Source organism: Sebastes umbrosus, chromosome 11, assembly GCF_015220745.1.
Source record: "Sebastes umbrosus isolate fSebUmb1 chromosome 11, fSebUmb1.pri, whole genome shotgun sequence".
NCBI lineage: Eukaryota > Metazoa > Chordata > Actinopteri > Perciformes > Sebastidae > Sebastes > Sebastes umbrosus.
Window position 1 is genome coordinate 14,449,027 of NC_051279.1, and position 25,337 is coordinate 14,474,363.

The following is a 25,337-nucleotide window of genomic DNA, read 5'->3' on the forward strand; positions in this document are numbered from 1 at the left end:
TAACCTCAGGCAATGTCAGTATACAGCATCAGTCTGCCACAGATAAACACCACAGTGTTAATGTGTGTGGGAAGGAGGCATATCTCACCTGATGCGAGGACAAATATAGGCCTACTGTATAATTTACTGCAAACTCCATCATGCAAGCTGTGGTGGAAAATCACTCCTTTAATTAACTTTGATGAAAAAGCTGAGACACCCGGTAACACAACAGTGTTGTTACAGTACAAGCATGAGTAAGTGTGTGGTCAGGTCGTTTTCAACTTGTCAAAGCTGTATTTTTACTTGTGCCACTAGTTCTTGGTCATCATCAGGTTGTTTCTTCATGACTGTCAAAAGAGCAGACACCTGTTAGTTGGGCCTCTACCCGCCTGATCTGTAGCTATTATTGTTGTCAGGAAACAGATGTGAGTTCACACACTGGAAAGAAAGTCTGTTTGTGACTGTGGTCATGTGCGTCTGCACGGTATATGGCTGCTGTGTGTGAGTGTTTGTGTGCGCGTGTGCAGGGTGTGGGCGGGTGGGTTTTGGAAAGTATGACTTGGCATTTCCTACCCCCGGTTTCTGCCCCTGACTATGGGTTAAATGCACAGCCGTGTCTGGCCATACTGTACTACTCCACCACACACACACACACCAGAGGGGTGGTAGTGCACGTGAGCGTTCATGTGTGACTGTGAGTTGACCTTGGTCAACTGTGGTCAAACCCAGAGAGCTGGGTGGGAAGTGGTTACATATAGTTTGGCATTTGATCAGCCTCTTGAAGTTGAGAAAAGACACATGCACACAAGATCAAATGTGCAGGGACATTAGTGCTTAGTGCACCGTCAGAGTAATGCAATATGATGTGAGGTCGCCCCGAGCATGCAGACACACACACACACTCATGAAATCACTCTAAATGTTGGGGCACCACACAATCATAGGATAAATTGGATAAATTTGTTCCAGATGATGTATAACATATAGACTGTGTTAATGACATGCTCATACAGATGGCGAGCACACACACATGCGCGCATACACACACAGATGAGCTCCAAAAACAGCCACCCTGGGAAACGGTGAATTCCCCAAACCACAGAGTGCATGAGAGGGTGAGGGGAGTCATGGGAAAGCAGGATGCCTGCATGCAGTGCCACTGAGTGAGCAGACTGGGACCAGAGCTAAAACAGACAGAGCAAAAGAAAAGACGAGAGCAAAATAATACACATCCTGATTTGGCGAGGACGGATGACAGCATCTGATGGTTCAAAGGCTTATGAGTGAGATTTATCCACACACTGCGGTTGGTCAGCTGGCCGGCCGCTCTAGCACACACGTAGGGTGAGGGAGGTCGATTACAGTTCTGCTCCCAGCCTGACACAGTTTGGGAAAACCCAGATCACAGGACGAAGTAGGTGTCAGGGCCTCCGAGGTCTGGGAACGCCTATGGCTCCACCAAATCTTGGGGGCCCCGAGGAGGTGGTGGGGGGAAAAGGCTGAATAGCAGGAGGGGTCGGTGGCGATCCCACTGTGGATCAAGGTGAGAAGGTATCTGGCAGTTTTTACCAAATGATCTGGGAAAACTAAAGTGGAGGGGCGAGACACTGGATGAGTCTCAAGTGTTTGGAAAGTTCCAGCCAGTTGGCTCAGTTCACTGACGTCTGTGAGAAACTCCAAAGGGTACAAATCACGTCAAACACTCCGCCTCTCATGTGTGGTCACTCAGATTGTTTAGTAAAATCTGTGTTGTGTAATCTGCCTCCCCCAATAAAATCCCTTTATTGCCTTATACCAACAGAATGGTTTCACTTCAATCACTGTGTGAACTAATGTGGAAAATGAGTTATTTATTTATAGCTTTAATTGTTTTGCAGCAAGACAATTCAATCCATCCATCTCGTTTGTATCACGCCCCCTGAATTTACTTTGAAAAATAATTCTGTCCAACCAGAAGCTGCCTCTGTATGCAGGATGTTTATGTTTAGAGGTATATGTTCTCAGTTCCCTCCCTTTAACCCCCCAACAAACACACGCACACACACACACACACACACACACACACACACACACACACACACACACACACACACTTTCGCTCTTTGTCATTTACCTCCATTTATTGCTCAGGCCCGCTGAGTGACAAAGCGAAGCGCGTCTTTCGAAATGATTACAAAGCTAGACAGGTGAGCAAAATGGATGCATTCTATTTATATGATGTATGTCTTTCAATTTGACACATATTTATATAGATTACACACGCATACTATTAAATTAAAAAAAGATTTTTACAAGGGATGATACTTTGATACTAATATAAAATATTCTTCATTGGAATTCTGTTTCAATAACTATGGCACTTTACCACCTTTGAGCATTATTAGTTGAGGTTTCAGCATTAATAGGATGACAAATAACTGTCCTGGTTTCACTAAAAGTTGTGAAAGTGAGAGTGAGAAAGTAGTGAACGTTAGTCATCTTCTGACTGTCCACTCACATTTGGTTAACCACAGATTTTAAATACGTTTATTGTGCTAACTTGACATGTGCGAATCATCTGACTAATAATAAGTTAAAGTGGTAATTTAATGAGTGTCTTAATACAAAATGCCTCAGACTTTCCCGGCATAAAATACTACTGAGCTTATCTGTCACTAAAGATGTTACAGAACAGCAACGCCTTTGAGAATGGCATTATTACTGAAGAAATGTTGACTGATAAAAAACAGAGCACCAGGTTTTTGGAAATGGATCTGGTCTTTAAAAGTGCTCTATACGATATCCAGAGCATTAATATAACATCAAACAACAATTGTCTATGTAAATATATAGATGAGTATGTCTACCTGAGCAGAGAATGAAGTCGCTCTCCCTCTGAGTGTGTTGTAATCACAGCTTCTCAGTTTTTTGTTGACATAGCCGGGCCGGGCATGCATGCATTTATTGCATGTTCGAACATGTGAGCGTGCCCCACTGGCTAGCTCAGGGACGCTGCTCTTGACCAATGGCGCAGTTGTGGAAGCGTAGCACCCACCCTCCAGTGGGGCTCATTCACATGAACGAAGGAAAGGAAATAACTCTGGATTCGGTTAGTGCATTTTACAACTTTTAGGACCTAATGATTAAAAAAGGGCTATTCAAGTGTTGATTTACCTAAAAAAAAATTGTCCGCTGCGTTACAGATGTCTCTTTCCCAATGTAAGTCTATGGGAAAAAGTATTTTTGGGCCCAATAGCATCACGTGATGGACACAGAAGTTGTAGTACCACCGTTTGGCCACTACGAAAATTTGCTTCAAAGCCCAACATACCTCCTGGGGGCTGGGCTGCAAGCTATAGCGCCAAAAGAAATGCTCCCAGTCTCGCATCTAGCACCTTTAAAAACTTTAAATATTTTCTAGGTAAGCTGTACTGCACCCACATGTCATTGGCTAATAAAAAGGGCACCTTTTCTCCCTTTGTCTCAGTGTGCTTTTGCCTCGAAAAAAGTTCATCTTCCATTACAAGAACATGCGCTGGGCAAGAGGCCGGCATGAGACATACCTCTGCTTCGTAGTGAAGAGGCGAGTGGGGCCAGACTCCTTAACTTTTGACTTTGGACACCTCCGCAATCGCAATGGCTGCCATGTAGAGGTGAGTTATGTGGGTCAAGATGGGGGAGCATATGAGAAGTGCCTGTTCAGGGGAGAAAATAACAATATTGTATCCTTCTTATTTTCTTTGTTCTCCTTTATCTTCATAGCTGCTGTTCATGCGCTACCTGGGAGCCTTGTGCCCTGGTTTGTGGGGGCAGGGAGGCCCCGGAGAGAAAAGGCTCAGTTACTCCATCACCTGGTTCTGCTCCTGGTCTCCCTGCGTCAACTGCTCCGTCACACTGTCCCAGTTCCTCAGCAAAACGCCCAATCTCCGCCTCAGGATCTTCGTCTCTCGCCTTTACTTCTGTGACATGGAGAACAGCCGTGAAAGAGATGGACTAAGAATGCTGAAAAAAGCTGGCGTGCAGATCTCAGTCATGAGTTACAAAGGTGGAGGCATAAATTGGTGTAAATGTGGTAGAGATATAAAGAGAGAGCAGATGTGTATATGATTCTAGTGCCAGAATAAAAAGCCATTGTTTTCCTTTATCATGGTCGCTCTCTGGATGTCAACAACAACGATTATTTTTTTCCTCTCTCTTCAGACTACTTCTATTGCTGGCAGACCTTTGTGGATCGGAAGCAGGGCAAGTTCAAGGCCTGGGATGAGATGCACCAAAACTCTGTTCGCCTTACCAGAAAACTCAGCCGCATCCTCCAGGTAGAAGATTTACCAAATGGGAGTAAGTCAAACCAATATTGATTTGTTTAGAAATTCTAATAATGATATCTTTCTTTCTTTCTCTCCTTCTTTCTCTCTCAGCCTAGTGAAACAGAAGATTTAAGGGATGCCTTCAAGCTTCTTGGACTGTGAAACATACCTGTGAACCTCCTCTGGAGTTAGTATTAAGTCTATTATTAAGCCTTTAGACAAAAAGACATGTTGGTGTTGGTCCATCACTACAACTGCTAAACTGAGAATGAGAAAAACTGAGAAAAATAGCTTTCAAGTTGTGCCAAGGCTTGCACCGTTAGGTAGCTGCTGCTTGCTGTTTCTGTAGCATTATGTGAAATAAAGCAATGAGATAATGTCTGTTGTTGTTGATGTTAACTTCTGTATGTTAGCCTAACTGATGTTAACATTAGCATTTCAGAAATTATTGTAGAACTATCATAATCATAATCAGAAATACTTTATTGACCCCTGGAGGGCGTTACAGATGCTCTTGTATAAACATAAAGAAATGTAATAAAATAGAAATAAAGGAGAATGTAACATGTAAATTATACTACAGTACAAACACAATATATGTAAAGAAATATAAGTACTAAAATAAGAAAGATGAGAATATAAGAAAGTCATAATATTACGAGAATAAAGTCATAGGTTTACGAGAAAAAAAGTCGTAGTATTATGAGAATAAAGTCATAATATAAAGTAGTAATTTTACGTATTATTTTCTTTTTTTCTCGTAGAGTTATGACTTTATTCTCGTAATGTTAAAAAAAAAATTCTGGTAAAGTTATGACTTTATTCTCATAAAATTCTGACTTATTTCTCGTAATATTACGACTTTTCTTCTCATAAAGTTATGACTTTATTCTCGTAATATTATGACTTTTTTTCCTCGTAACATTATGACTTTATTCTCGTAATATTACGACTTTTTTTCTCGTAAAGTTATGCGCCCCAGTCTGTACTGTTGGTTGTCTGTACATCCTAAACTACTCAAGTGACGTCACCTGAGTAGTTTTCTTTGACTTGACACAGCAGCACCCTCAGTGATGAGTAAACTCACCTCTGTGTGGGTAGAACCGGTGAACTGCCCCTTTAAGAGCATCCCTGACACAGTAAAATGAGGCTGGGTTGCCGGTTGGTGCGCATATACACCGTCTATTACGGTCAACGTAACGCCCGTTAACGCCGCACTGACGGACATTCACCGTCACCGTCATCACCACCACCACCGACACCACCGGCGTGCACCGACTGAGCAAAAAAAATCAAGATGGCGACCGAGGGTCAGTCCGAGTACGAGTCGGTGCTCTGTGTCAAACCTGAAGTCAACGTTTACCGAATCCCACCGAGAGCATCCAACCGGGCTATCAGGTGAGAGGACGAGCAGCGGCCTGACGGTTGGTATTTATATGACCCAGCATCCTCGAGCTGCAGCCGTTAAGGAGCCCGTTGCCTCGGCGACCTACTACAGTAGCACATCCCATAATCACTCAAGTAACGGCTGGTTTTGTACTGGTTGTTTTTTATTGCTGCTGTGTATTTACAAGGTCACCATGGAGACACACGTAGCTAACGGTTAGTTTACACCTGCACAGGAGGTGGACGGACTGACTACATCCCTGTCTGTGTGTTTATATGCTGTCGTCACATCAGAGGATAAATAATCTGCTTTAAAGTGATTTTATAGGACAACTAGCTCAGTAATGACACATCAGATATCCCCATTTTTGCTTGTCTGACCTTTAAGTAAGTAGCAGAGCAGCATCCATAAAGAAGTCTTGCTCAAGGACACTTCAGCAGGGTGGATGCTGTTTAATGACAAGAGGCTTTAAAGCTGCAGTAGGCAGAATATTTTTTTGCATCATTGGGCACAAATTCCATAATAACCTTTCAGCATATTGTAATTCAAGTGTTATGAGAGAAAATTAGACTTCTGCACCTCCTCATGGCTCTGTTTTCAGGCTTTAAACAATCTAGGAGGCCAGGAAGGAGAGAGGTGTGTGAGAAGACAACACGGAAACCCACCTTTTGATTCACTAAATGAATGCAGCAGAAACACTGTAGATATTTCCACATAATAAGAGATGTGTTAAGAAAGATAGAAACATTCAGTACAATGTCAAGATGGAATCTTTAATTTACCATCTTTGGCGTAAGTTGGTAAGAAACAATTATTTTCATTGTCAATTAATTCATAAATATTTATTTGAATTACTGATACGCCATTTAATCTACAAAATGTTAAACACATTGGCAAATGATAATTCAATCACAAATTCCCAGTCTTAAAGCTGCAGCAGGCAGTATATTTTGGCAGCATTTGGCAAAAATTCCATAATAACCTTTCCGCATATTTTAATTAAATTGTTCTGAGAGAAAACTATACTTCTGCTCCTCCTCATGGCTCTGTTTTCAGGTTTTAAAAAATCTAGCCCGTGACGGGAGACTTTGACCAATCACAGGTCATTTCAGAGAGAGAGAGAGAGAGAGCGTTCCTATTGGCTGTGCTCCAGCCATGTGACCAGAACTTGGCGTTCCTTCATGAGATTTCACAATGGCAGCGGCGTCACAAAGTTTCTCATTTTACAGCTAAACAGTACACTACAAGATGATTCTGAAAACATGTGAGGCAAGAAATAGGTATTACAGTAACAGAATATTGATTCATGTTTGATCAGCGCGGCCTAGTTTGACCGTTTGGTCGGAGTTTGCGAGTGATTGACAGCCGGCTCTCATAGACGGCAGCTGGACAGCAGACCTCAGATCAGTTGTTTTCCTCTAGTCTGTGAAATCTTGCAGATGCCGTTAGGAGCACTGGAGGACACAGAGGTACATGATTTGTTTTAGGTTACAATCATTTTTGCTCCAATCTCGCCTGCTTCAGCTCTAACATGAGTCATCAAACTGAGAGACAGTGTTGTCAATGCCAGTGTGTGTAAGGGAGAGCTGTTGTGTTGTTGAAAAAGGTTGACATTGAATTGTTTACCACATCTTTCATTGGCTGGTGCTGCAGCTGTGAGTGGACACATCACACCAACCAAACAGTAGCACAGGCCTGAGTCCCATGAGACACATGATTGGTTAACCAGTCACCATATGTACAGTGAGTAAGGGTGATGATGTAATATTTCAGCCTTAGGTCTGATGCCTTAGTCACGTTCTGGTTGCCTAGAAATTTTAGATTTTTCTTGCCCCCCTCCATGCCAAACATCAGTCTCAATAAACCACCACTTCACCTACATCATCTCGTGTGTGTGTGTGTCCCAGGGCTGCCGATTGGAAGCTGGACGCTCCCGACTGGACGGGTCGCATGCGAGTGACGGCCCGGGGCAAAGTGGCCTATGTGAAGTTGGAAGACAAAATCTCTGGTGAGAGGAGGAGGAGGAGAAGAAGCAGACAGAGCAGTGCCATTGTTTACTGGCACTGTCGCTGTTGTAAATCATTTCACTGTGCTCGCCATCCCCCCTCTCTCCGTTACTCATCTATTCCAAGGTGACCCAGCCCACGTCCAAGCATGCAGTTTTATTTTGAAGCAGACAGGGCTGATAATCTCTTTCTGTCTGTGCCAGTGCATTTCAGGTATTGGCATGCTTGTTTTCCTCAAATTATACTTCATATTGCCCCATTTTTTATATATATATAATCTGACATCATAAGACAAACATTTAATGTCTGTCCTTATTTTAAATTCAAAGGTTTCTTAGTTGAATTTTGGCTCAACTACAGTTTTTTTTCAATGGAGTCTGGTTGCTTTGGCGAGAGCATATATAACAGCTTCAGAAACACAGACTGTATAGCAGTCTCACAGCAAGGTAAACCAGTGAAAATATTCTAAATATAGCGTACACTTTAACTGATATTGATTTTTTTAGGTCCACGTCCACAGCAGTGCATTGCTTTGCTTCTGTGCGGTACCTCCTGTCCTGGCTTAGTAAATGTGAAATATATATTTTTTTAGTGTCTATTCATGATCCAAATTCCCACCGGAACCATTTTGCCAAATAGACAGTGAACATATTTCTTTTGTTTTGTTGTTCAGGGGAGCTGTTTGCCCAAGCACCAGTGGACGAGTACCCTGGCATCACAGTGGAAACAGTTAGTGATTCAAGCCGCTACTTTGTGCTCCGCATCCAAGACGACAACGGTGGGTAAACTGTTTGTTGCTATGCTATAAATATTTTCTAAATGTGCTCATAATTTAGACCACATTTGAACGTCGTTGAAGCTGTTTAATTGTAGTCTAGAGATTATTAAACTGTCTGGTGTTTTTGTGTGTGTAAACCCTCCAACCCTTGTTTGTTGTGTTCATTCCTCTCTTCTCACAGGGCGAAGTGCGTTCATAGGCATCGGGTTCGGAGACCGAGGCGATGCCTTTGACTTCAATGTTGCACTTCAGGACCACTTCAAGTACGCAGCTGCTTTATAGTGTGTCACGAATCATAACCAACAGAGTGTTGCAGGGATGATGTATTTTTGTAGGCCAACCAGAAAGTTAGCATCGCACTGGTTCCCTTGACAAAATGCCAATGGGATTTTTCCTTTGGGTTTTGGATTATTGCAGAAAATAAACTCTGTGGCCAACACAAGTTTAAGATACTTACACGTTTTGTTCAGCAAGATAATCTTCAGAAATGAGCAACACTTTTATGCTTTTTGAGGCGTAAATGCAAGCGCCAGAAGTAAAATCTAATGTTAGGCTATAAACAAACTACTGGTGTCTTCAAATGAGGTCGTGTTTACCGTGTTCACGAGAAGAGTCCATATGAACGCCCCCCTCTTGTGCTATTCACAACCTCGTAAGTGGAAAGTTTCTGAAAGCTCAGAGTGCACGAGTTGTGACGTGTTTGTTGACATAATGAGTTAATATGTTGTAATTTTATTCGCATATTGTTTTCTTCGTAATTTTATAATATGTCTGAGGAAAATGTTGATATTCCCAACAGCCTCATCTTTTTCCTCTGTTATTATGCCTTTGCATTTCCTAATAATAATATATTTGCCGTTATTAAATAATAATATTGCCGTTGCTTGGTAGCGTTGTTCCCAAGACTTAACCACTTAAACGCCAGGCATATCGTGTACACGACTTCCCATGTTGTAAACACGAGCTCACGAGTTTCATTTGAAGGCACCACACACCACGGTCGCATGACTTCACGTCACCACCACTAAGCTAAAGACGGACTGGTGTTCGGCGTGATGACGTTTAGTGGTCTCGTTTAGCCACTTGTTAGCAACCGCCTTTTTTAAGACACGTAAAAGCTTCAACATTCTCGAGTCAGATATTTACTGACGTATTTTAGGTCGTAGAACAAAATATTAAAATCTCTTAAGCTTGTGTTAACCACAGACCTCTCAGGAATCTAACCAAAAACCCATTGACTTCTGAACCAGAAGTACAAAAATGCTAACTCATTTCCGGGTTTTAGGACTCATTCCTGCAGCACTCTATTCAGTAGTGAATTTATTTTATTCTATTTTACTAAACTATCTTGTAATCCTTTTGCCTCTTCTGTCTCCCCGCGTCTTCTCCAGGTGGGTGAAACAGGAGGATGAGTTTAAGAAGCAGGCGCAGGCTCCAGACAACACCCCTAAACTGGACCTGGGCTTCAAAGAAGGACAGACCATTACTCTCAATATTGGGGTAACCTTATTTTCAGTCAATTTAAAGAGGACCTATTATGCTTATTTTCAGGTGCATACTTGTATTTTGGGTTTCTACTAGAACATGTTTACATGCTTTAATGTTCAAACAATGCTTTATTTTTCTCATACCGGCTATGCTGCAGCACCTCTTTTCACCCTCTGTCTGAAACGCTCTGTTTGAGCTCCAGGACTTCAATGAAGCGTTTCAGGCAGTTCAGGAGCAGTGTTTCTGTGGGGGAGAGTAACTCCCTTTGGCATGGACTTTGGGCTTTATAACTTTGCAGACCTTTTACATGCACAAGAAAACTATATAACACACTAAAGGAGAGCAAAAAATCACAAAAGCATAATAGGTCCCCTTTAATGGTTATTGGTTTGGAACATCAGTGCTCTCAGTTTGACGATTGAACCACCAAATGTATACTACTATTTCAACATTTTTAACTCCTTTTTTATCTCCTTTGATATCTTTTCGCTGCAGTCTTGGACAAGAAATCTTTGAACTTGTTTAAACCCACACACGTCACTCATCCAGTTTTTGTACCTTTTTCCAGCAATCAAAAAAGAGGGACAGGTCTCGCCCGCAGAGCTCAGGTGGCTTTGGGCTTCTTCCACCTCCTCCTGGGGGCAAGTTAGCCCCTCCTCCCGCCAAATCTACTAATCATAACACAGAGCCGTCTGCAGGAGGAAGTGACATGGGTAAGTTATTGTAACGCTACAGTATGGAAAGCCATTACATGTCCTGTAATCATACAATAATTATTCCATGATCACAAGATAGTCATTTGATAGCTTGTCATATCAAGAACACACAATAATATGTCAAGATTACAAACTGTGGAAAAAATGTTTTGTCACTGTTATGTTGAGGTAACAAAATTTACAGTATTTCCTTTTGTCTTGAGAAAACAAAATTTGGAGAAAGATTGTTGTTCTTTTGGCCAACATATCTATCGGTAAGCATAGCATTGTCCTCACCACTGTTACTGTAGAGACAGCCCAACCCAATCTTAACTTAAAGAGATAGTTCAGGTGTTTTGAAGTGGGGTTGTATGAGGTACTTATCCATAGCCAGTGTTTTTTAGGTGAGCCTTTCTTTCAGATGTCTATAATACGTTTTGCTGCTGGCCCCATCCTCAGCAGTACATGGCTTTGCTTCCGTGCGGTAACTCCTGCCTGTTTCTCCAAACTAGGGGCGTGCCGGCTGTCATCTAACACTGACTATGGATAAGTAGCTAGCTCATACAATCCCAATTAAAAACACCTTAAATATCCCTTTAATTGTCAAAATCAGTAGTCTAAAGGAGGGTTCAGCATTTAACATTGTTACCCCAATAATAATTTGCATTGCAGCTTTACTTCCATGTTCAACCTGCAGGTCGTTGTAGATCGGTGCAGCTGTTTCATTTACAGTGGAGCGTAGAGTGTGACCTCAGAAGTGGTTCAGAATGAGAGTTCAGTTAATGGTTAGAGGAAAGTTATTTCCTTGTTGAAAGCTTGTATTTCCTTGGCTCCACTGGAGACTGTTGTAAAGCTGTTTCCAGTGGAGCACTTGTATCCACAGTCTTTACAATGAACGTGGTGAGTGCAATGTTATGCTGAGCTGTAGGAATACTAACCAAAACTATGACATATAGACTCCAGTTGTAAAACACTGGAATTTTCCTTTAAAAAAATATTGTTGCCCCCGCCCTCTCTGGCCATCTGTAGTATAGGCACTCAAACACCGCAAATCTCTCAAAACTAAAATAGTTTTCTACGCAGCACCCCCAGTGGTGTCTAGTCATGCACACAGTTTCTGTTTCCTGTGCTGAGGTTTGGTGATGCACGTCTTTGATATTTCTGCAGCCATCTGAATACAATTGAGGTGAATTTTGGTTGCGGTGTTCAAATTGAAAAAATGCAATTTGTCTTTCCACAAATGATTTGTCAGGATCATCCAGAGACCTCACTGCAAACAGTTTTCATTGGAACTACAAAAATAGGCCCAAAGAAAACTTGACTTGACTTGCCCGTGTACAAATAGTTTTATTTATTAGCGGTTATCAAATAACAACAAAGACCAAAGTTAATTGTCAAGTTTAATCTTTATTAAAGTAAATTAATCCGGAATTTCGCCCACATCCTCTAACCACCCAACCAAACTCCTGTTTCCAGGATAATTGAAATGCTCGCGTGCACTTCAGCTAATAAACATTGTCTTTACCCGCCGCAATTTTCTCACAAATGCCCGGTACTGCGCATGCTGTGCAAACCTCAACAGAGATGAGAAGGAAGCGAGATGGTTCACTCATTAGCTACTTCCATCATCAGCTCTGCAAAAATGATGTCTTTAATTCTTTTTTATGGGGCAAGTGAGTTGCTAGATTTAATAGCCCAATGGGGCATTTTACTTGCCTTGGGCAAGCCTTATTGTTGAGCCCTGCTGTTTGTTGAAAGACTCATTGCTTTTAAGTTTCAAATCTAACTTTTCAACAGTTTAAGGAGTAAATATAAAACCCCATTCACCTCCATCGTGTTTGGTGGTGGAAGAATATCAGTGGTCAATATCTCAAAACCTCAGCATATACTAGTGAAACTATCTGCGTGGCTGGATACCTTTAGGTTAAGTGGGAAAGTATTGTATGTTTATTTATCATTTGGGTGAACTTTCCCTTCAGCAGGACATCATTTTCAGACTTCATAATGGGTGAAATTACAGAATATATCAGAATAAATGTCTATGATTGTTGAATTCTTAGACTGATTAGAAACAAACCATCACATCAGAAATCTATATTTTTCTTACTTTTTCAGAGGTGCATTATAGTTCTATTTTATTTTTTTTAACCACCAGGTTGTTTGCTAGACCTGGACACCAGTAACTCCAACTCAGAGGCTCCATCCAACGCCACCGCCACCACAGCCAGCTCTGACCTGTGGGGAGACTTTGACTCTGTATCCCCAAAGTGAGGGGAAGTATATTTTGTTTTTCTCCCTCTTTATCTCTCTGTAAATTTATGCTGCAACTTTTTGCAACTTTTGTTTTTCCCCGTTACGGGGTCCCGTATCTCTCCCTGCCAAGCAGGGTAACCCCCTGTACTAGCTTGTTTTATTTTAGTTCAGTCTCTTGTGGGTTTTGAGCTACACCCAGACCTCACAGTCCAGTCTTAATTTAGGCCATCACACTCTCCATCCCCATTGTTCTTGGCGATCCTCTTCCTTCTCCTTCTGAACATCCACTCTAGCTCTCTAGTTTACATTTTCCTGTTTGAATTTTCTCCTCCTCTCAATGTTTTATTTGCTGATTTCTATCGTAGACTATACATAATAGAAATATGAGCAAGGGAGACATAATCAGAAATGATGATGAAATCTAATTAAATCTAATAATGAATGAATTTTCTGTACAGAGAATATTTATTTTAAATGTATATATTGTCGGTAGTTTGTAATTATTGTCATTGGTGTTGTCACCTGTATGTTCTGTAGATTATTTTATCGCCAAGTCCCCAGCAGTGGGACTGACTATATGCACTGACTGGCAGTCTACTGTCTATGTAGTTAGTAACGCATAAAGTCTGCATTTAACGCAGGGATTGTTCAAATAGACTTAAGAGTTTACCACACAATGATTTTACTTGAAAGAAGCTGATTTACAGCCTAGGTGTGCTCTTTAGTGCTCTCTAGTGGCTCCATAGCATCAGATGTCAAATCATGCTGCAGCTGTTGAACACATATTTCACGTGGGATGGGTCCTTTGGCACTGTGTGCATTGTTTTAACTGTAAAGCAGTACAAAGAGACAGGGAAGTAGGAATGTCTGGGGTGTTAGCGAAAGAAAGAGAGACATCAAGCGCTTTTATCTTCGCCTCAAGGGGAAACAGAGATGATTTAGTCCACGTTGTGTCATCTCTACTCAGCCCAGCTGTTAAAGCTGCGACTGGTGAGTCATTAAGGTCACGACCTCTCTCCTCCTCAATGAATAGGTCTGTGTTTCTGCACCGTCCCGTCAGTCTGGGGAGAGCTTCGTCTCCTTAAGTCTTTATGAGAAGGTGGTCATGTCGCAGAGCTCAAACACAGCATGTTGTACTGTACAAACAGAGTTTTAACTGTGAACTTCAATTCCATGTTAAGATGTAATGTCGTTAATGGTATTCTGATGAATGCAACGTGGGACCAAGCTCGTCTGTGTTCGATGCAGTGTTTTGTTGTGATATTGTCATGTACAGAGAGCTGGATTATGTTGCACTGATTTCACATGCACGTTGTGTGTTGTGGCAGATGACAGTGACATGTGGTGGATGTCGATTTGGAGTTGGAACACACAGAGATTGTGTGAGTGTGAAGCCCTAAACAATGTCTGTCAGTGTTTGTTTACTGTTTAAATGATATGCATCGCTCCCAAATGTTACTTGTTATTCAAACTGTATAATGTATATGGAAATATATATGCAAAGAAAAACATAAAGATATCACTCAGTGACCATAACTTTAATTTGTTGTTTTTTTCTCCTGAATAAACCGAGTGAAAAAGAACAAATCAATAAACAAATAACTGAACAAATGTTATATATTTTTTGGATACAATAGTGCACATAATACTGGACTGTCAACGAGTACACAGAGTGGGTCTTTCTTTGTACAATGAAATGACTCAGTGCTGTTATAGGCCCATTACTACAGTACTTTAAATGGATCGTAAACCATGGAAGACTTCATCTGTGTCCAAAAACACACAGATGAAATGAGCTTATATATTCACACACAAAATACTAATACATAAACATAGATATGAGTCAGCACACTGGTGCGAATGTGTGAAAGAGAAAGAAAGAAAGAAAGAGACCCCCAGGTGTTGAGAGGTGGATTTATGGTGTTATGGGCTGTTTTTATGACGACGTCCCTGGTTTGTGTCTCTAAGAGAGGCTCCGTCCTCACAGGTGGTCACATCGCCATCCGGGGCCCCATTAGGCCTTGTTTGCCCAGGTTTTGGGGTTGCTACGGCGATTGCGACAGAGTTTTCTATTATTTGACCTCTCGACACGCCTGGGCCACCCGGACCTCTCTCTGCACAGTTCAGCTGTAATGTGCAAAAGACACAGATAATTTAATGACAATAAATGCATGATCACGTATCCAGCATCGTGCTTGTTTTACTTGCAGAGTGTCTCACCTTTCAGATACTCGTCCTGTTGGCACACCGTCCTCATACAGATCTCATTGTTGATCACGTAGACACGAGGAAGGCTGCATCAGAAACAGGAGAAATCATGAGTTTAGTAAAAGAGCTGTAGTCATAGTTTAACCAGTGGTGGAATGTTACCAAGTACATTTACTCAAGTACTGTACAGATGTACAATTTTGAGGTACTTGTACTCAAAGTATTGCCATTTTCTCAGCAACTTTATACCTTTACTCTACTATATTTATGTGACTTCTGTGGTTATTGTTAAGATTAAATTATAAACTTTAAAAAGCTGCTTGCAAATGTATGCATCAGCAATATGAATCCAATAATAACATCTGTATTACCAAAACACTGACAGGCTATTCTGTTGCATAACAAGTACTTTTATGTATGATACTTTGAGTACATTTTGCTGATAATGCAAATACCCTTTGACTTAAAGGCCCTGAAATGATTTATTCAATCAGCTTCTTATTATGAGCAATACAGTCTGCCATGAACACACTGTTTTCTGCTTTTCTTTCAAAGTTATTTATCTATTTGTGGTTTATTTCACATGAGAGATTTCAGTATTTCTGTTTCTCTTCTCGCTGTTATAGCAACTCTGTTAGCCCTGTTAGCTGCAAACCGTCGGCTCAGCCGTCGCCATGTTGAAAGCCGCGTGGAGGCACTAGATGTGCTCTGAATTTGGTATCAAGCACCTTTAAGTATTTCTCTATGACATTCAATATTTATGACTAAATAAGCAAAAAAGTTTAGAAATAACGCATAGGTTTTATTTAGGGCGGCTGTGGCTCAGGAGATAGAGCAAGCAGCTTTTTTCACCTCTGATCTCTCCAATGCTAAGTGTGTTCAAGAAACAGTCATGGAAGATGCTGGAGTGAGACACTAAGACATTCACTGCTAACTCATAAAAGTAATTTTGCAGGTAAATTACTAAATTCGAACTGGTGTTCTGTAGAAAGATGGCAGACCACCTGTAGAGACAAAGAGAACCAATACATCTCTTGATGGGCCGGTGAACCGAGTACATCCTGGTGCAAGCATACATCTCCTCCCTACAGTCTGCAGAGACAGAAAGAGACAAGACATGTTTAAATTGTATTAATCAAAATGACAAGATGAAGCACGCAAAACATTCAGTTCATTGGGCCTCCTGAGAGGCAGGTCAGAGGTCAATCTGCTGTCGCTCACTGGGTGGCAAGGTGACTCCAGGTGTCGGGGAGCTTTCTAGAAACAAAGAAAGAAAACACGATCAGGCTGGGAAAACACCAGTGACCCGTTGCAATGACTCACACAGACTGACAGATGTCATGCAACATAACCCGTCCTGATCTAAAAGTGTGACTTATGAGGAGAAGAGCATTACCGGTCGGCTGGTCTTGGGTTTGGGCTACAGCTGCGAGCGCTGTGGAACAGAAACCACATGAGGGGAGTGTTTCGCAGCATAAAAACAAACACCACAGCGACTCAACCGTAATTAAACAAGATGATTTGTGTGTTCTGTTTGGCAGCGTTACCGTGGAAACTGCAGAGGAGCAGGACCACTGGAAGGCTGCCCATTCCTTCAACTTGTAAGAGGGTGAGCTTTACGAGCTGGAGGAAACCAAAGAGGAAAAGAGTCGGGATGATTTCACAGAGTGGAACTGTTCAATATCCTCACTCAGGATTTTTGTTGCTGTTTATGTTTCCTTTAATCTCCTCGCATATAAATGCTCCCAGGTCACTGTAATGTTTTCCCTGAGGCTTTGCTCCAGCTAAAAACACACAGAGTAGTGCTGTGTTTTGGTTGTCATCGTTATAGAGAGGTGCCTGATGTCATTTTGCTGTGGAATAATCTGTTCTGCGGTTTATTTATGCAGACTTTGGACTGCTTGTAAACAACTAGATAAAGTAGCAGAGCAGGAACTGTAAGAAAAAAGTTTTTAATGACACTTTCTACGTCTGAAAATGTGTTTTTCTGCTTGCCCTAACTAATTTTCTTGCTCTTTCTCCTTCCCTCTCCCGCCCTGCATCATTCCTCTCGTGATGTGTCAGTGCAACTTTGGAGTCCAAGACGTGAGTTCTCTCTAAAGAATGTGTTTTTTTGTGCCCTATTTGAGCGCCCCTCCGCCCCTCCTCTGGTACAGTCGCACATTCTTTTCCAGCTTTCTTTTCATAGAGCATATTACTGCTTTCCAACTTGTACGATCATCACAAAGCACCTCTGAGCATTGACAGTTTTATCACAAGTTCCGCTCTGACGATCCCAGAGTCACACATTTGCAATTACCGAATTGAAAAATTGCCCTGGTTTAACTGGATGCATTCCTCTGATGATCTGTTTGTGAGAATGTTTTTCACTGCTTTTTCTTACTGAACACTGCATGCAACCACACATCACATTGAACCGGTTAATAAGCCAAGTATTCACGCTTACATTTCATGATTATATCTAATCAATAGGAAATATCCTTCCATTAGTATCTGTGAATGTGAGATATCCTGATGCTCCTCTGTGTATTTCCTACAGTATATGAGTTCAAATCAAGTGAAAAAGAAGCATAATTAACTCATACTCACAACTTTTGCTGTCGTCCACAACTGCTTTAGATTTTATGAATCTTTTGTCTTCTCTTCTTTCTCCTCCTTCCCTCTCCTCCTCCTCCCTCCTCCTCCTCCTCCTCCTCCCCTTGTCCTCCTAACCATCACAGTTTTCTTGCTTTTCACTTTTTTTTGTCCTGCCCCAATCTGGTAAAAAATGTAGTGTGCAGCCACAACCTGATGTTGTTCATGAAGACTTGTTCCTCTTCGGTTCACACAAACACACCTTTGTATTATAGATATGTTATTCAACAGATATACAGTTCCAGTATCTTAGTGTCTCAGTGTCTCATCACCACACAAAGTAAAAACATTAAGACAGTCAGTTGTTCTTGTTCATTAAAAAGGCTCTATTAAATTTGTGAATGCACACAAGTGACAGAGAATTTTTAAATACCCTTTTCTTTATACTCAAAGTCTTTGTAAACACATAAGTAAAGACTAACTGTATTTATTGAAGATAATAAGATCAGAGATGCAGTCTTGTTTTTTACTTGTTGTTTCTCCTGTTTGGATTTGTTTGGACAAAATTAAATAATGATGCAACTGAAAGACACAAATGAGAACAAGAGGGAACCAACCACATAGGGCCTCAAATTTGACTTCTGCACTTCTTCATGTAACCAGCAGGTGGAGCAGTGCACATAGAAAATGTTTTTTGGCCTCCACGTACAATCCTATGCAGGGTATGCAGGTGTCAGTCAACAAATGTTCACTAAACAGATGGAACAGTTAATGCTATTAAGTGAGTCAAGGCCCAGAGAATTAGCCATCCTAACCCGGGATATGTCTCTGCTGTACTAATCAGTGACAGTCCCATGTTTTAAACACATTTCACCTTCCCAGGTCACATGTTGCGCATCCTGAACATCCATGTATGATCCAAGTTTGTTTAGTGCTAATTTAATGCTGAAACGATTAACTGATGAATACAAAATTCCTAAAATATTGATTGATTATTTGTTTAAAGCTAGAGTTTTTTGGTTATATTTGTTGAAATTCTCATTACATCCCGACAGCAATCAATAAATCAAAAGAATCCAGTATACACTTTGCTCGTGCACTCATTGCACATCACTGGAGTCTTCCACAAGCTACTAGATTGACGGCTGTGAGTACTAGCAATAGGCGTGTTTGTTGTTTACGTTGATTATAATATGTTTATGTGCATAATGATAGTTTTGGGGGAGTGGTTTTGAGGGAGACTTGAAGCGACGGGCTGTCAGTGTTGCCGACTTGGTGACTTTCTCTCCAGATTTAGGGAGTTTTGGAGCTAGTGCTACTTTCATTGGAAAAGAGTTGGCAACACTGGAATGGGTTTTTCGGTTGGATAATTTTTTCGGTTTCTTAAATTTACTGACCCTAGCGTTAAGCAAAAAACACCAGATATTCTGTGTTATATAACTGTAAACTGATCTTTGGGTTTTTGACTGTTGGTCAAACGAAAAGAGATAGAAGAGGTCACCTCAGGCTCCAGGAAGTTGTGATTGGTATGATTTCTTATTTTCTGACATTTATAAGGTAAACTATTAATCAATTAATGCAAATACAAATACATTGATTTTTATATCACGAGTTGCAGCTTTAATTTATTTTGCTCGGTTTGTTGTGATTTTGAGAATGCATATCTTCGAGTTAGACCAGTTAAAGGTGCTCTATGCGATATCCACAGCATTAATATAGCAGCAAACAGCTATTTGCTATGTAAAGATATAGAGGAGTAATGTCTACCTGAGCAGAGAATGAAGTCGCTCTCCATCTGTGTGTGTTGTAATCAGAGCTTCTCCTTGCTTTGTTGACATAGCTGGACCTGCCGTGCGTGCCTTTTAAATGCATGTTCGTGCATGTGAGCGTGCACCAATGGCTAGCTCACGACCGCCGCTCTGCGCTGCTCACTGACAGCGGTTACAGCTGATAACGGCGCAGTCGAGGAAGTGTCTCACCCACCTCCGGATGAATGTATTTGAGGAGATCATATCTGCCCTTACAGACTCCATTAAAAAGAGATTTTCGTAACTGTGTGATGTTTAACATCATTTAGCGTTATTTATACTTAATTTATTCCTGTGAGTGGTTTTGGAATTTTGTGCATTAACAGGTGATGGCCTCAATAACATATTTGTAAGGTAAGCACTTAAATTAAGTAATAACTGTGCAAGAGTTCATTTTTCTGCAAACATATTTGCTCAGTTGACTTAATTAGTAAAAAGCATCACCATGAGGATCCTGAGAAAGTTTGTGATCCATGATTAGAAACCCCAGCTACAGTCAGCTACTCATCTTGCTCCGTTTTGTTGACTTTTGAGACTATTTCTAGTGTCTAGTAACAAAATGACAACTCTTACCAGCAGAAAGGTATTAAATCTTGCACAATTTGATTCATTGACAATTTGAATATTAGGGATTTAAACAAATCTTGCAGAGTTTATGCTTGCATGTGTATAATTAAACATCTCTGACATCCCACAATTCCTTAATTATCAGTTTACTTACGCTATCCTTCAGATATCCCAAGGGATTATCTGTGCAAAGATGAAAGTGACCATCAAGGTCTGACCCCTTGGGAGGCTTTGGGAGGGAAACTTGACTCTGCACGGACCGGACTAATAAAAATATTGCCACACATTCCCTTCAACTCTCACTGGCTCTCACCCTTCGGGCCTGTTCAGCTCAAGAGGGACACACTCATCATCCCCTTGACATATCGGGGCTACACGGTCTCCAGGGTGAGTGGCTGTGGGGTGTCCCTAACAAGGTCGACCGGGCGAGGCCGATGACAGCTTGACAGATGGAGGCCATGTATGCAAAAGAGAGGAGGAGAGGAGCCAAGAGGGACGATCAAACCTTTGAATCTCTCTGCTCACGCTGTCCTGGCGTGCTTAATGGGGCAGAGAGCAAGAAAGTGAGCAAGAAAGAGAGGAGTAAAGGAGCCAGGTGCTGGAGGACCCAGGGAGAATGGTTGGGGCCAACATGCCAGATCGTAAACACATGATAATCTCTCGACTTGTTTATTAGTTAGATGGCATGGCAAGAGGCATGCTCTGCAATATATACTCTCCCACCGACCTCCTTTTCACCCCAACACTCCTCCCTCTCTCTGCTTCTCTTTTACTGTCGGTAGCTGTGCTTTCCTAGGCATGAACACACACACACACACACACACTTTCTCTGCAGCTAATAAACCTTCCCATTAGCACGTTGTGATTCTCAGTAAATGCTCACTTGTGACGTACTACAAAGTACATCTAGTGTTGTTTGTCAGTGCTGCAAAAGTGATAATTTGTTGCTCCTTTAGTGAATCATCGCTCTCGATCCTGTTTAAGCAATTAAAGTGGTTGGACCTCAACAAGCAGCCAGGTGACAGAGGAAGCTGTGTGTGTGTGTAAAGGGAAAATAAGGCCAGGATGACTCAAGTGTTTTGCCTCACAGCAAGGGTATACATTTCAGACATCTGGCCTTATGAACTCTTTATTTGCTCCACTCTGCCCATCCATCCAGCTCTCATATCGGTGTCTGTTTTTGCAGCTACATCTCTTGCGACATGAGACATGTTTTATCAGGTATCTGTCTTAATATCTGTTACACCTTCACCACATCATTTACCAGCTGGTTGTCTGCACATCCTTCATCCATGCCACCTGTGGTAATCTGTGTTGCCTAAACGTCTGTTTTTGAGAACGTGAAGCTCTCCTCTAAAGACAAAAACAAGGGAACTTGCTGTATATAAGATATAAAATATACATTTTGAAGATGCTTCACAGGCAGTGAATTTGCCACCATGCCTTCACGAAGTGTTAACGTTTCTGTCAAAGTGAGCTTCATTTGATACCGGCATCATGAAATGTGAATTTTGCTGACATTATAAATCTAAATCTGATGTTATCAGATTTTGCTAGCGTGTCTGTCATATTCACAGATGTCTAAAGTGTCCGTCGTGACTTGGAAGTAAAAACATGAATTAAAGTAAAATGAGCTGCATCTCCCCTGACATTACAGTTAACGAGGACCTTCATGTGTAGCTGTCCTTGTTTTCTCCTGTTTTCATCATCCCTGCTATCTGTCCTCGTGGGCCTCGAGCAGATTTGCACCTCGATCAGCATCTTTCTGTTGGCACTCCATTGTCTCTGTGGTCTGCACCATGTGTTTCCATTTGTCAGGCTGTGGTTCCCCCACCCCGAGTGTCACATGAGCCCTGTGTCCTTTGTTTCCCGGTAAACAGCGCATCCCAAACAGCCGTTACTAATGGAGATACCAACTCTTACCAAAAAAAGTTTATTCAAGTGTGCTGTTTGTATACTTCTTTTAAACTTAAAATAAGAGAGTGTACTTTCAGTTTTCTTTTTAGGTACCTATCAGAGATATACTTAACAAAATTATACTTGTATACAGGAAAGTCTAAGAATACTTGGCTTATGCTTACTTTTTGATAGAGTAGCCTATCGGAGTGTGTGAGTTTGTAAATGTATGTTTTGATATGAATTTAATTCAATTCATCAATAATTTTTTTGCAACGTTTTTGCATTCTCAGTTCACCGTGCGTGGATGCATGCGAGAAAAACTAATGTTATTTATTTATTTTAATCTCATCACAAAACATCAAGTCAAATAGCAAAAGGAGCAAATCTCTTAATGTAATACATAAATCATTGGCTAAGTACTATAAGTTGAAGAAAACGTACAAGTATACTTGCAGTTAAAACTATTAAACTAGTAGCTTACTGAGAGTATACTTTAAAGTGTACTTTCATAAACTAAAAAGTGGGCTACAAGTATATAACTAGTATACTATGACAGTATACCTATGGGACATAGCTAAAGAAGTAGTACTTGGTTCATGTTACCTGAGAAGACAAAGGTCCAGGGAGGAAGTGAATGAAAGGTAGAGGGTTGCATGAAGTAGATGTGACTACAGAAGATGAAAGGGAAAGACGAGCCCTAAGTGGTATGAGATTAGGAACACAGGGGAGCAGTAATCAGCATGAGGGCCGAGGATAGAAAGAGGGCAGAGACGAGGGAGTTAACAGACGAGATGGGTCACGGTGTTCCATCAGATTGTGCTGTTACAGGCCTGCAGGCGCCAATGGCACCCTGACTTTTGCATTTGGAGGGCTGCGGAGTGCAGATAGTCGGAGGGAGGTGATGATGTGCACGGTTTGTAAATAGATGGGTCTGGGGTCTATTTATAAGTCCATCTGGAGTGGCCCTTAGCACAGGCTCTACTGACACATACACACACACACACACACACACACACACGACTGCACTGCACATTAGCAGCTCGCTACCAACAGGGATACACTCCAACTTGAAACTGAGACATTGTGCACACTGCACATGCAGCGGAATTAAAAACAACTCCAAAAGTTAATTTTGAAGGTGTATTTTATTATCTTTTTGCTGAACAATTTCTTTGCATCTGCAGTGGTAGACAGTTGTTAACATCATAGCATGATTCAGTGGTGGCTATAAGCAATATGAAAGCATTCTTCTGGGGGCACTGCAACAGGAGTGCAGGTGATTTTTCAGCCAGTGATTGTCCTGTGTGACAGATGTAGGACAACTATCCTCAAGAACAGCACGGAGGTCAGCCTGCACGTGTGCAGAGTTTCTCGTGATGTTTGTTATAACATGTCAATCAATCATGTATCCAAATACAGTACAGTTTAATATACTATAATAAAGGGCCTTTTAGCTTTGGTGCGAATGAATATATTTTTATTTTATTTATTTATTTATTTATTTTTATTATTTTTATTTTATTTTGTTACAACAGATATAATGTACATAATTTTCACATTTTTATTGCCCTCTTTTACTTTACTTATGCTTCTTGACTGTTTGCAGTACTTGTTTCTCTCTTTTATTTTCTCTACATGGTTGGCAATAAACCTGTTTCTGATTTCTGATTCTGGCCTCATGTCTCTCCTGTTTGCAGGTAGTAGGTTATGCCCGCGGTTTGCATCATGTAAACTTGGAAGAAAACCACGTTGGGATCACTATCAGGTTGTATTGTTCAGTCCAATTTTAGATGTGCTTTCCTTCGTCTGTTCTGCAGCACCTGTTGCTTCACCGCGTCAAAGATCAGTCTCTTCTTTCCATACCTACACTTGTGAAGGGTTCACAAGTTGTCAATGATTATTTATGCGTAATTGATTCTTTATTTCATTATTTACACATAAAATCATGTAGCCTGGTTTATAGCTCGATTGTTGTATTCATAAATTATGAAATAATAATTATTACAACATTACTACATTAATTATTATGTCTATTTCAGTTGCAGCAGCTACCTGACCTTATACAGCCTGTTTACCTTAGAAGGTCACTTGCACTTTTGCACTTTTATATCAAATTTGATTTTACTGTTGTGGACTGACTGTTTTATTTGACTTTATTTTTTATTCTGTGGTCTTATTGTGTGTGTTATTCTATGGTCTGGACCACTGGATCAAAAAAAAAAATCCCCGTGTGGGATAACCAAGTTGATCTGAATCTGAGTATTGTATTGTATTGTATTGTAACTATTTTATTGTTATTATTATGTTTATTATTATATTTATTTTAAGTGAACTCATTACCAACAATTTATAAACCCTTAATGAGTTTGGTATTTTTTTTCTAGCTTTGAAAGATTAAAATGTCTCCTGATCCCCTCCGATTCTGCATTACAAACACTTTTAGTCAATAAAGATCAGGGATCCTGAGGTCAGGTTGGGTTAGTGGGGGCTTTAAGTGACAATAATAGCAGTGGAGCGGCAGTGGGGGCAGTTCTCCTTATAGTGCAGTGGTTTAGTGTTGATTTACAATTGTATATGAGCCATGAAGTACTGTTCTAAAATGCAATTTATCTTAAATGTGTAATTCGAGACTTAAACCTTCAGAAGGCAGAACGTTTTTGGCATCATTGGGCAAAAAATCCATAATAACCTTTCAGCATATTGTAATTCAAGTGTTCTGAGAGAAAACTAGACTTCTGCACCTCCTCATGGCTCTGTTTTCAGGCTTTAGAAAATCTAGCCCGTGACGGGAGACTTTGGCCAATCACAGGTCATTTCAGAGAGAGAGCGTTCCTATTGGCTGTTGATTCAACGGAGGCAGCTGTCAATCACTCGCAAACTCCGATCAATGGGTCAAACTAGGCAGCGCTGATCAAATATGACTCAATATTCTGTTACTGTAATGCCTGTTTCTTGCATCAAATGTTTTCAGAAACATCTTGTAGTGTACTGTTTAGTTGTAAAATGAGAAAGTTGGCTCCGGCTGGTGGGCAGTGCTTGGTATTTCCTCAACTGATCTCAACATGACTGCCGGGTCACAAACTTTCTCATTTTACAGCTCAACAGTACACCACAAGAAATAGGCAGTACAGTAACAGAATATTGATTCATATTTGAGCAGCGCTGCCTAGTTTGACTGTTTGATCAGAGTTTGAGTGATTGACAGCTGCTCAGAGACGGCAGACTCCAGCTCGGCTCTGATTGGTTGTGTTCCTCCGGTCTGTGAAATCTTCCAGATGCCATTAGGTGCACCGGAGGACACCAGAGGACACAGAGACACATGATTTTATTTAGATTACCTGTCTCATGCACTACTGTCACAATATGGTGACCGTTTTATAAAAGTAACTTTTTTTTCTTCCTTTTT

General features: G+C 41.0%; 3 protein-coding genes and 1 long non-coding RNA gene across 5 annotated transcripts in view; 2 read left to right on the forward strand and 2 right to left on the reverse strand.

The window, feature by feature from the left end:
• LOC119497421 overlaps positions 1–5,494 on the reverse strand; it is a 29,021-nt gene extending 23,527 nt beyond the window's left edge. For both annotated transcript variants that reach the window (XR_005208913.1, XR_005208914.1), the window contains exons 1-3: positions 5,356–5,494; positions 3,742–3,920; positions 3,525–3,656 (exon numbers count right to left, since the gene is read on the reverse strand). This is a non-coding gene — a long non-coding RNA (uncharacterized LOC119497421). The remainder of the gene's footprint in view (positions 1–3,524; positions 3,657–3,741; positions 3,921–5,355) is intronic.
• On the forward strand, positions 2,055–4,649 carry aicda (activation-induced cytidine deaminase). The gene is made up of 5 exons (XM_037785539.1): positions 2,055–2,168; positions 3,449–3,614; positions 3,724–4,006; positions 4,162–4,277; positions 4,380–4,649. Exons 1-5 carry the CDS (start codon positions 2,149–2,151, stop codon positions 4,428–4,430), a joined length of 636 nt encoding a protein of 211 aa, XP_037641467.1. The 5' UTR covers positions 2,055–2,148; the 3' UTR covers positions 4,431–4,649.
• On the forward strand, positions 5,468–14,411 carry LOC119497409 (adaptin ear-binding coat-associated protein 1-like). Its single transcript, XM_037785538.1, has 7 exons — positions 5,468–5,666; positions 7,563–7,663; positions 8,335–8,439; positions 8,621–8,702; positions 9,831–9,939; positions 10,496–10,640; positions 12,778–14,411. The coding sequence occupies exons 1-7, from the start codon at positions 5,566–5,568 to the stop codon at positions 12,891–12,893; spliced, it is 759 nt and encodes a 252-aa protein (XP_037641466.1). The 5' UTR covers positions 5,468–5,565; the 3' UTR covers positions 12,894–14,411.
• Positions 14,399–17,811, reverse strand: mfap5 (microfibril associated protein 5). The gene is made up of 7 exons (XM_037785546.1): positions 17,673–17,811; positions 16,631–16,706; positions 16,480–16,518; positions 16,305–16,340; positions 16,088–16,175; positions 15,096–15,169; positions 14,399–15,002 (listed from the first exon to the last, which is right to left on the reverse strand). Exons 2-7 carry the CDS (start codon positions 16,671–16,673, stop codon positions 14,890–14,892), a joined length of 393 nt encoding a protein of 130 aa, XP_037641474.1. The 5' UTR covers positions 16,674–16,706; positions 17,673–17,811; the 3' UTR covers positions 14,399–14,889.
• Positions 17,812–25,337: the final 7,526 nt, after the last annotated feature.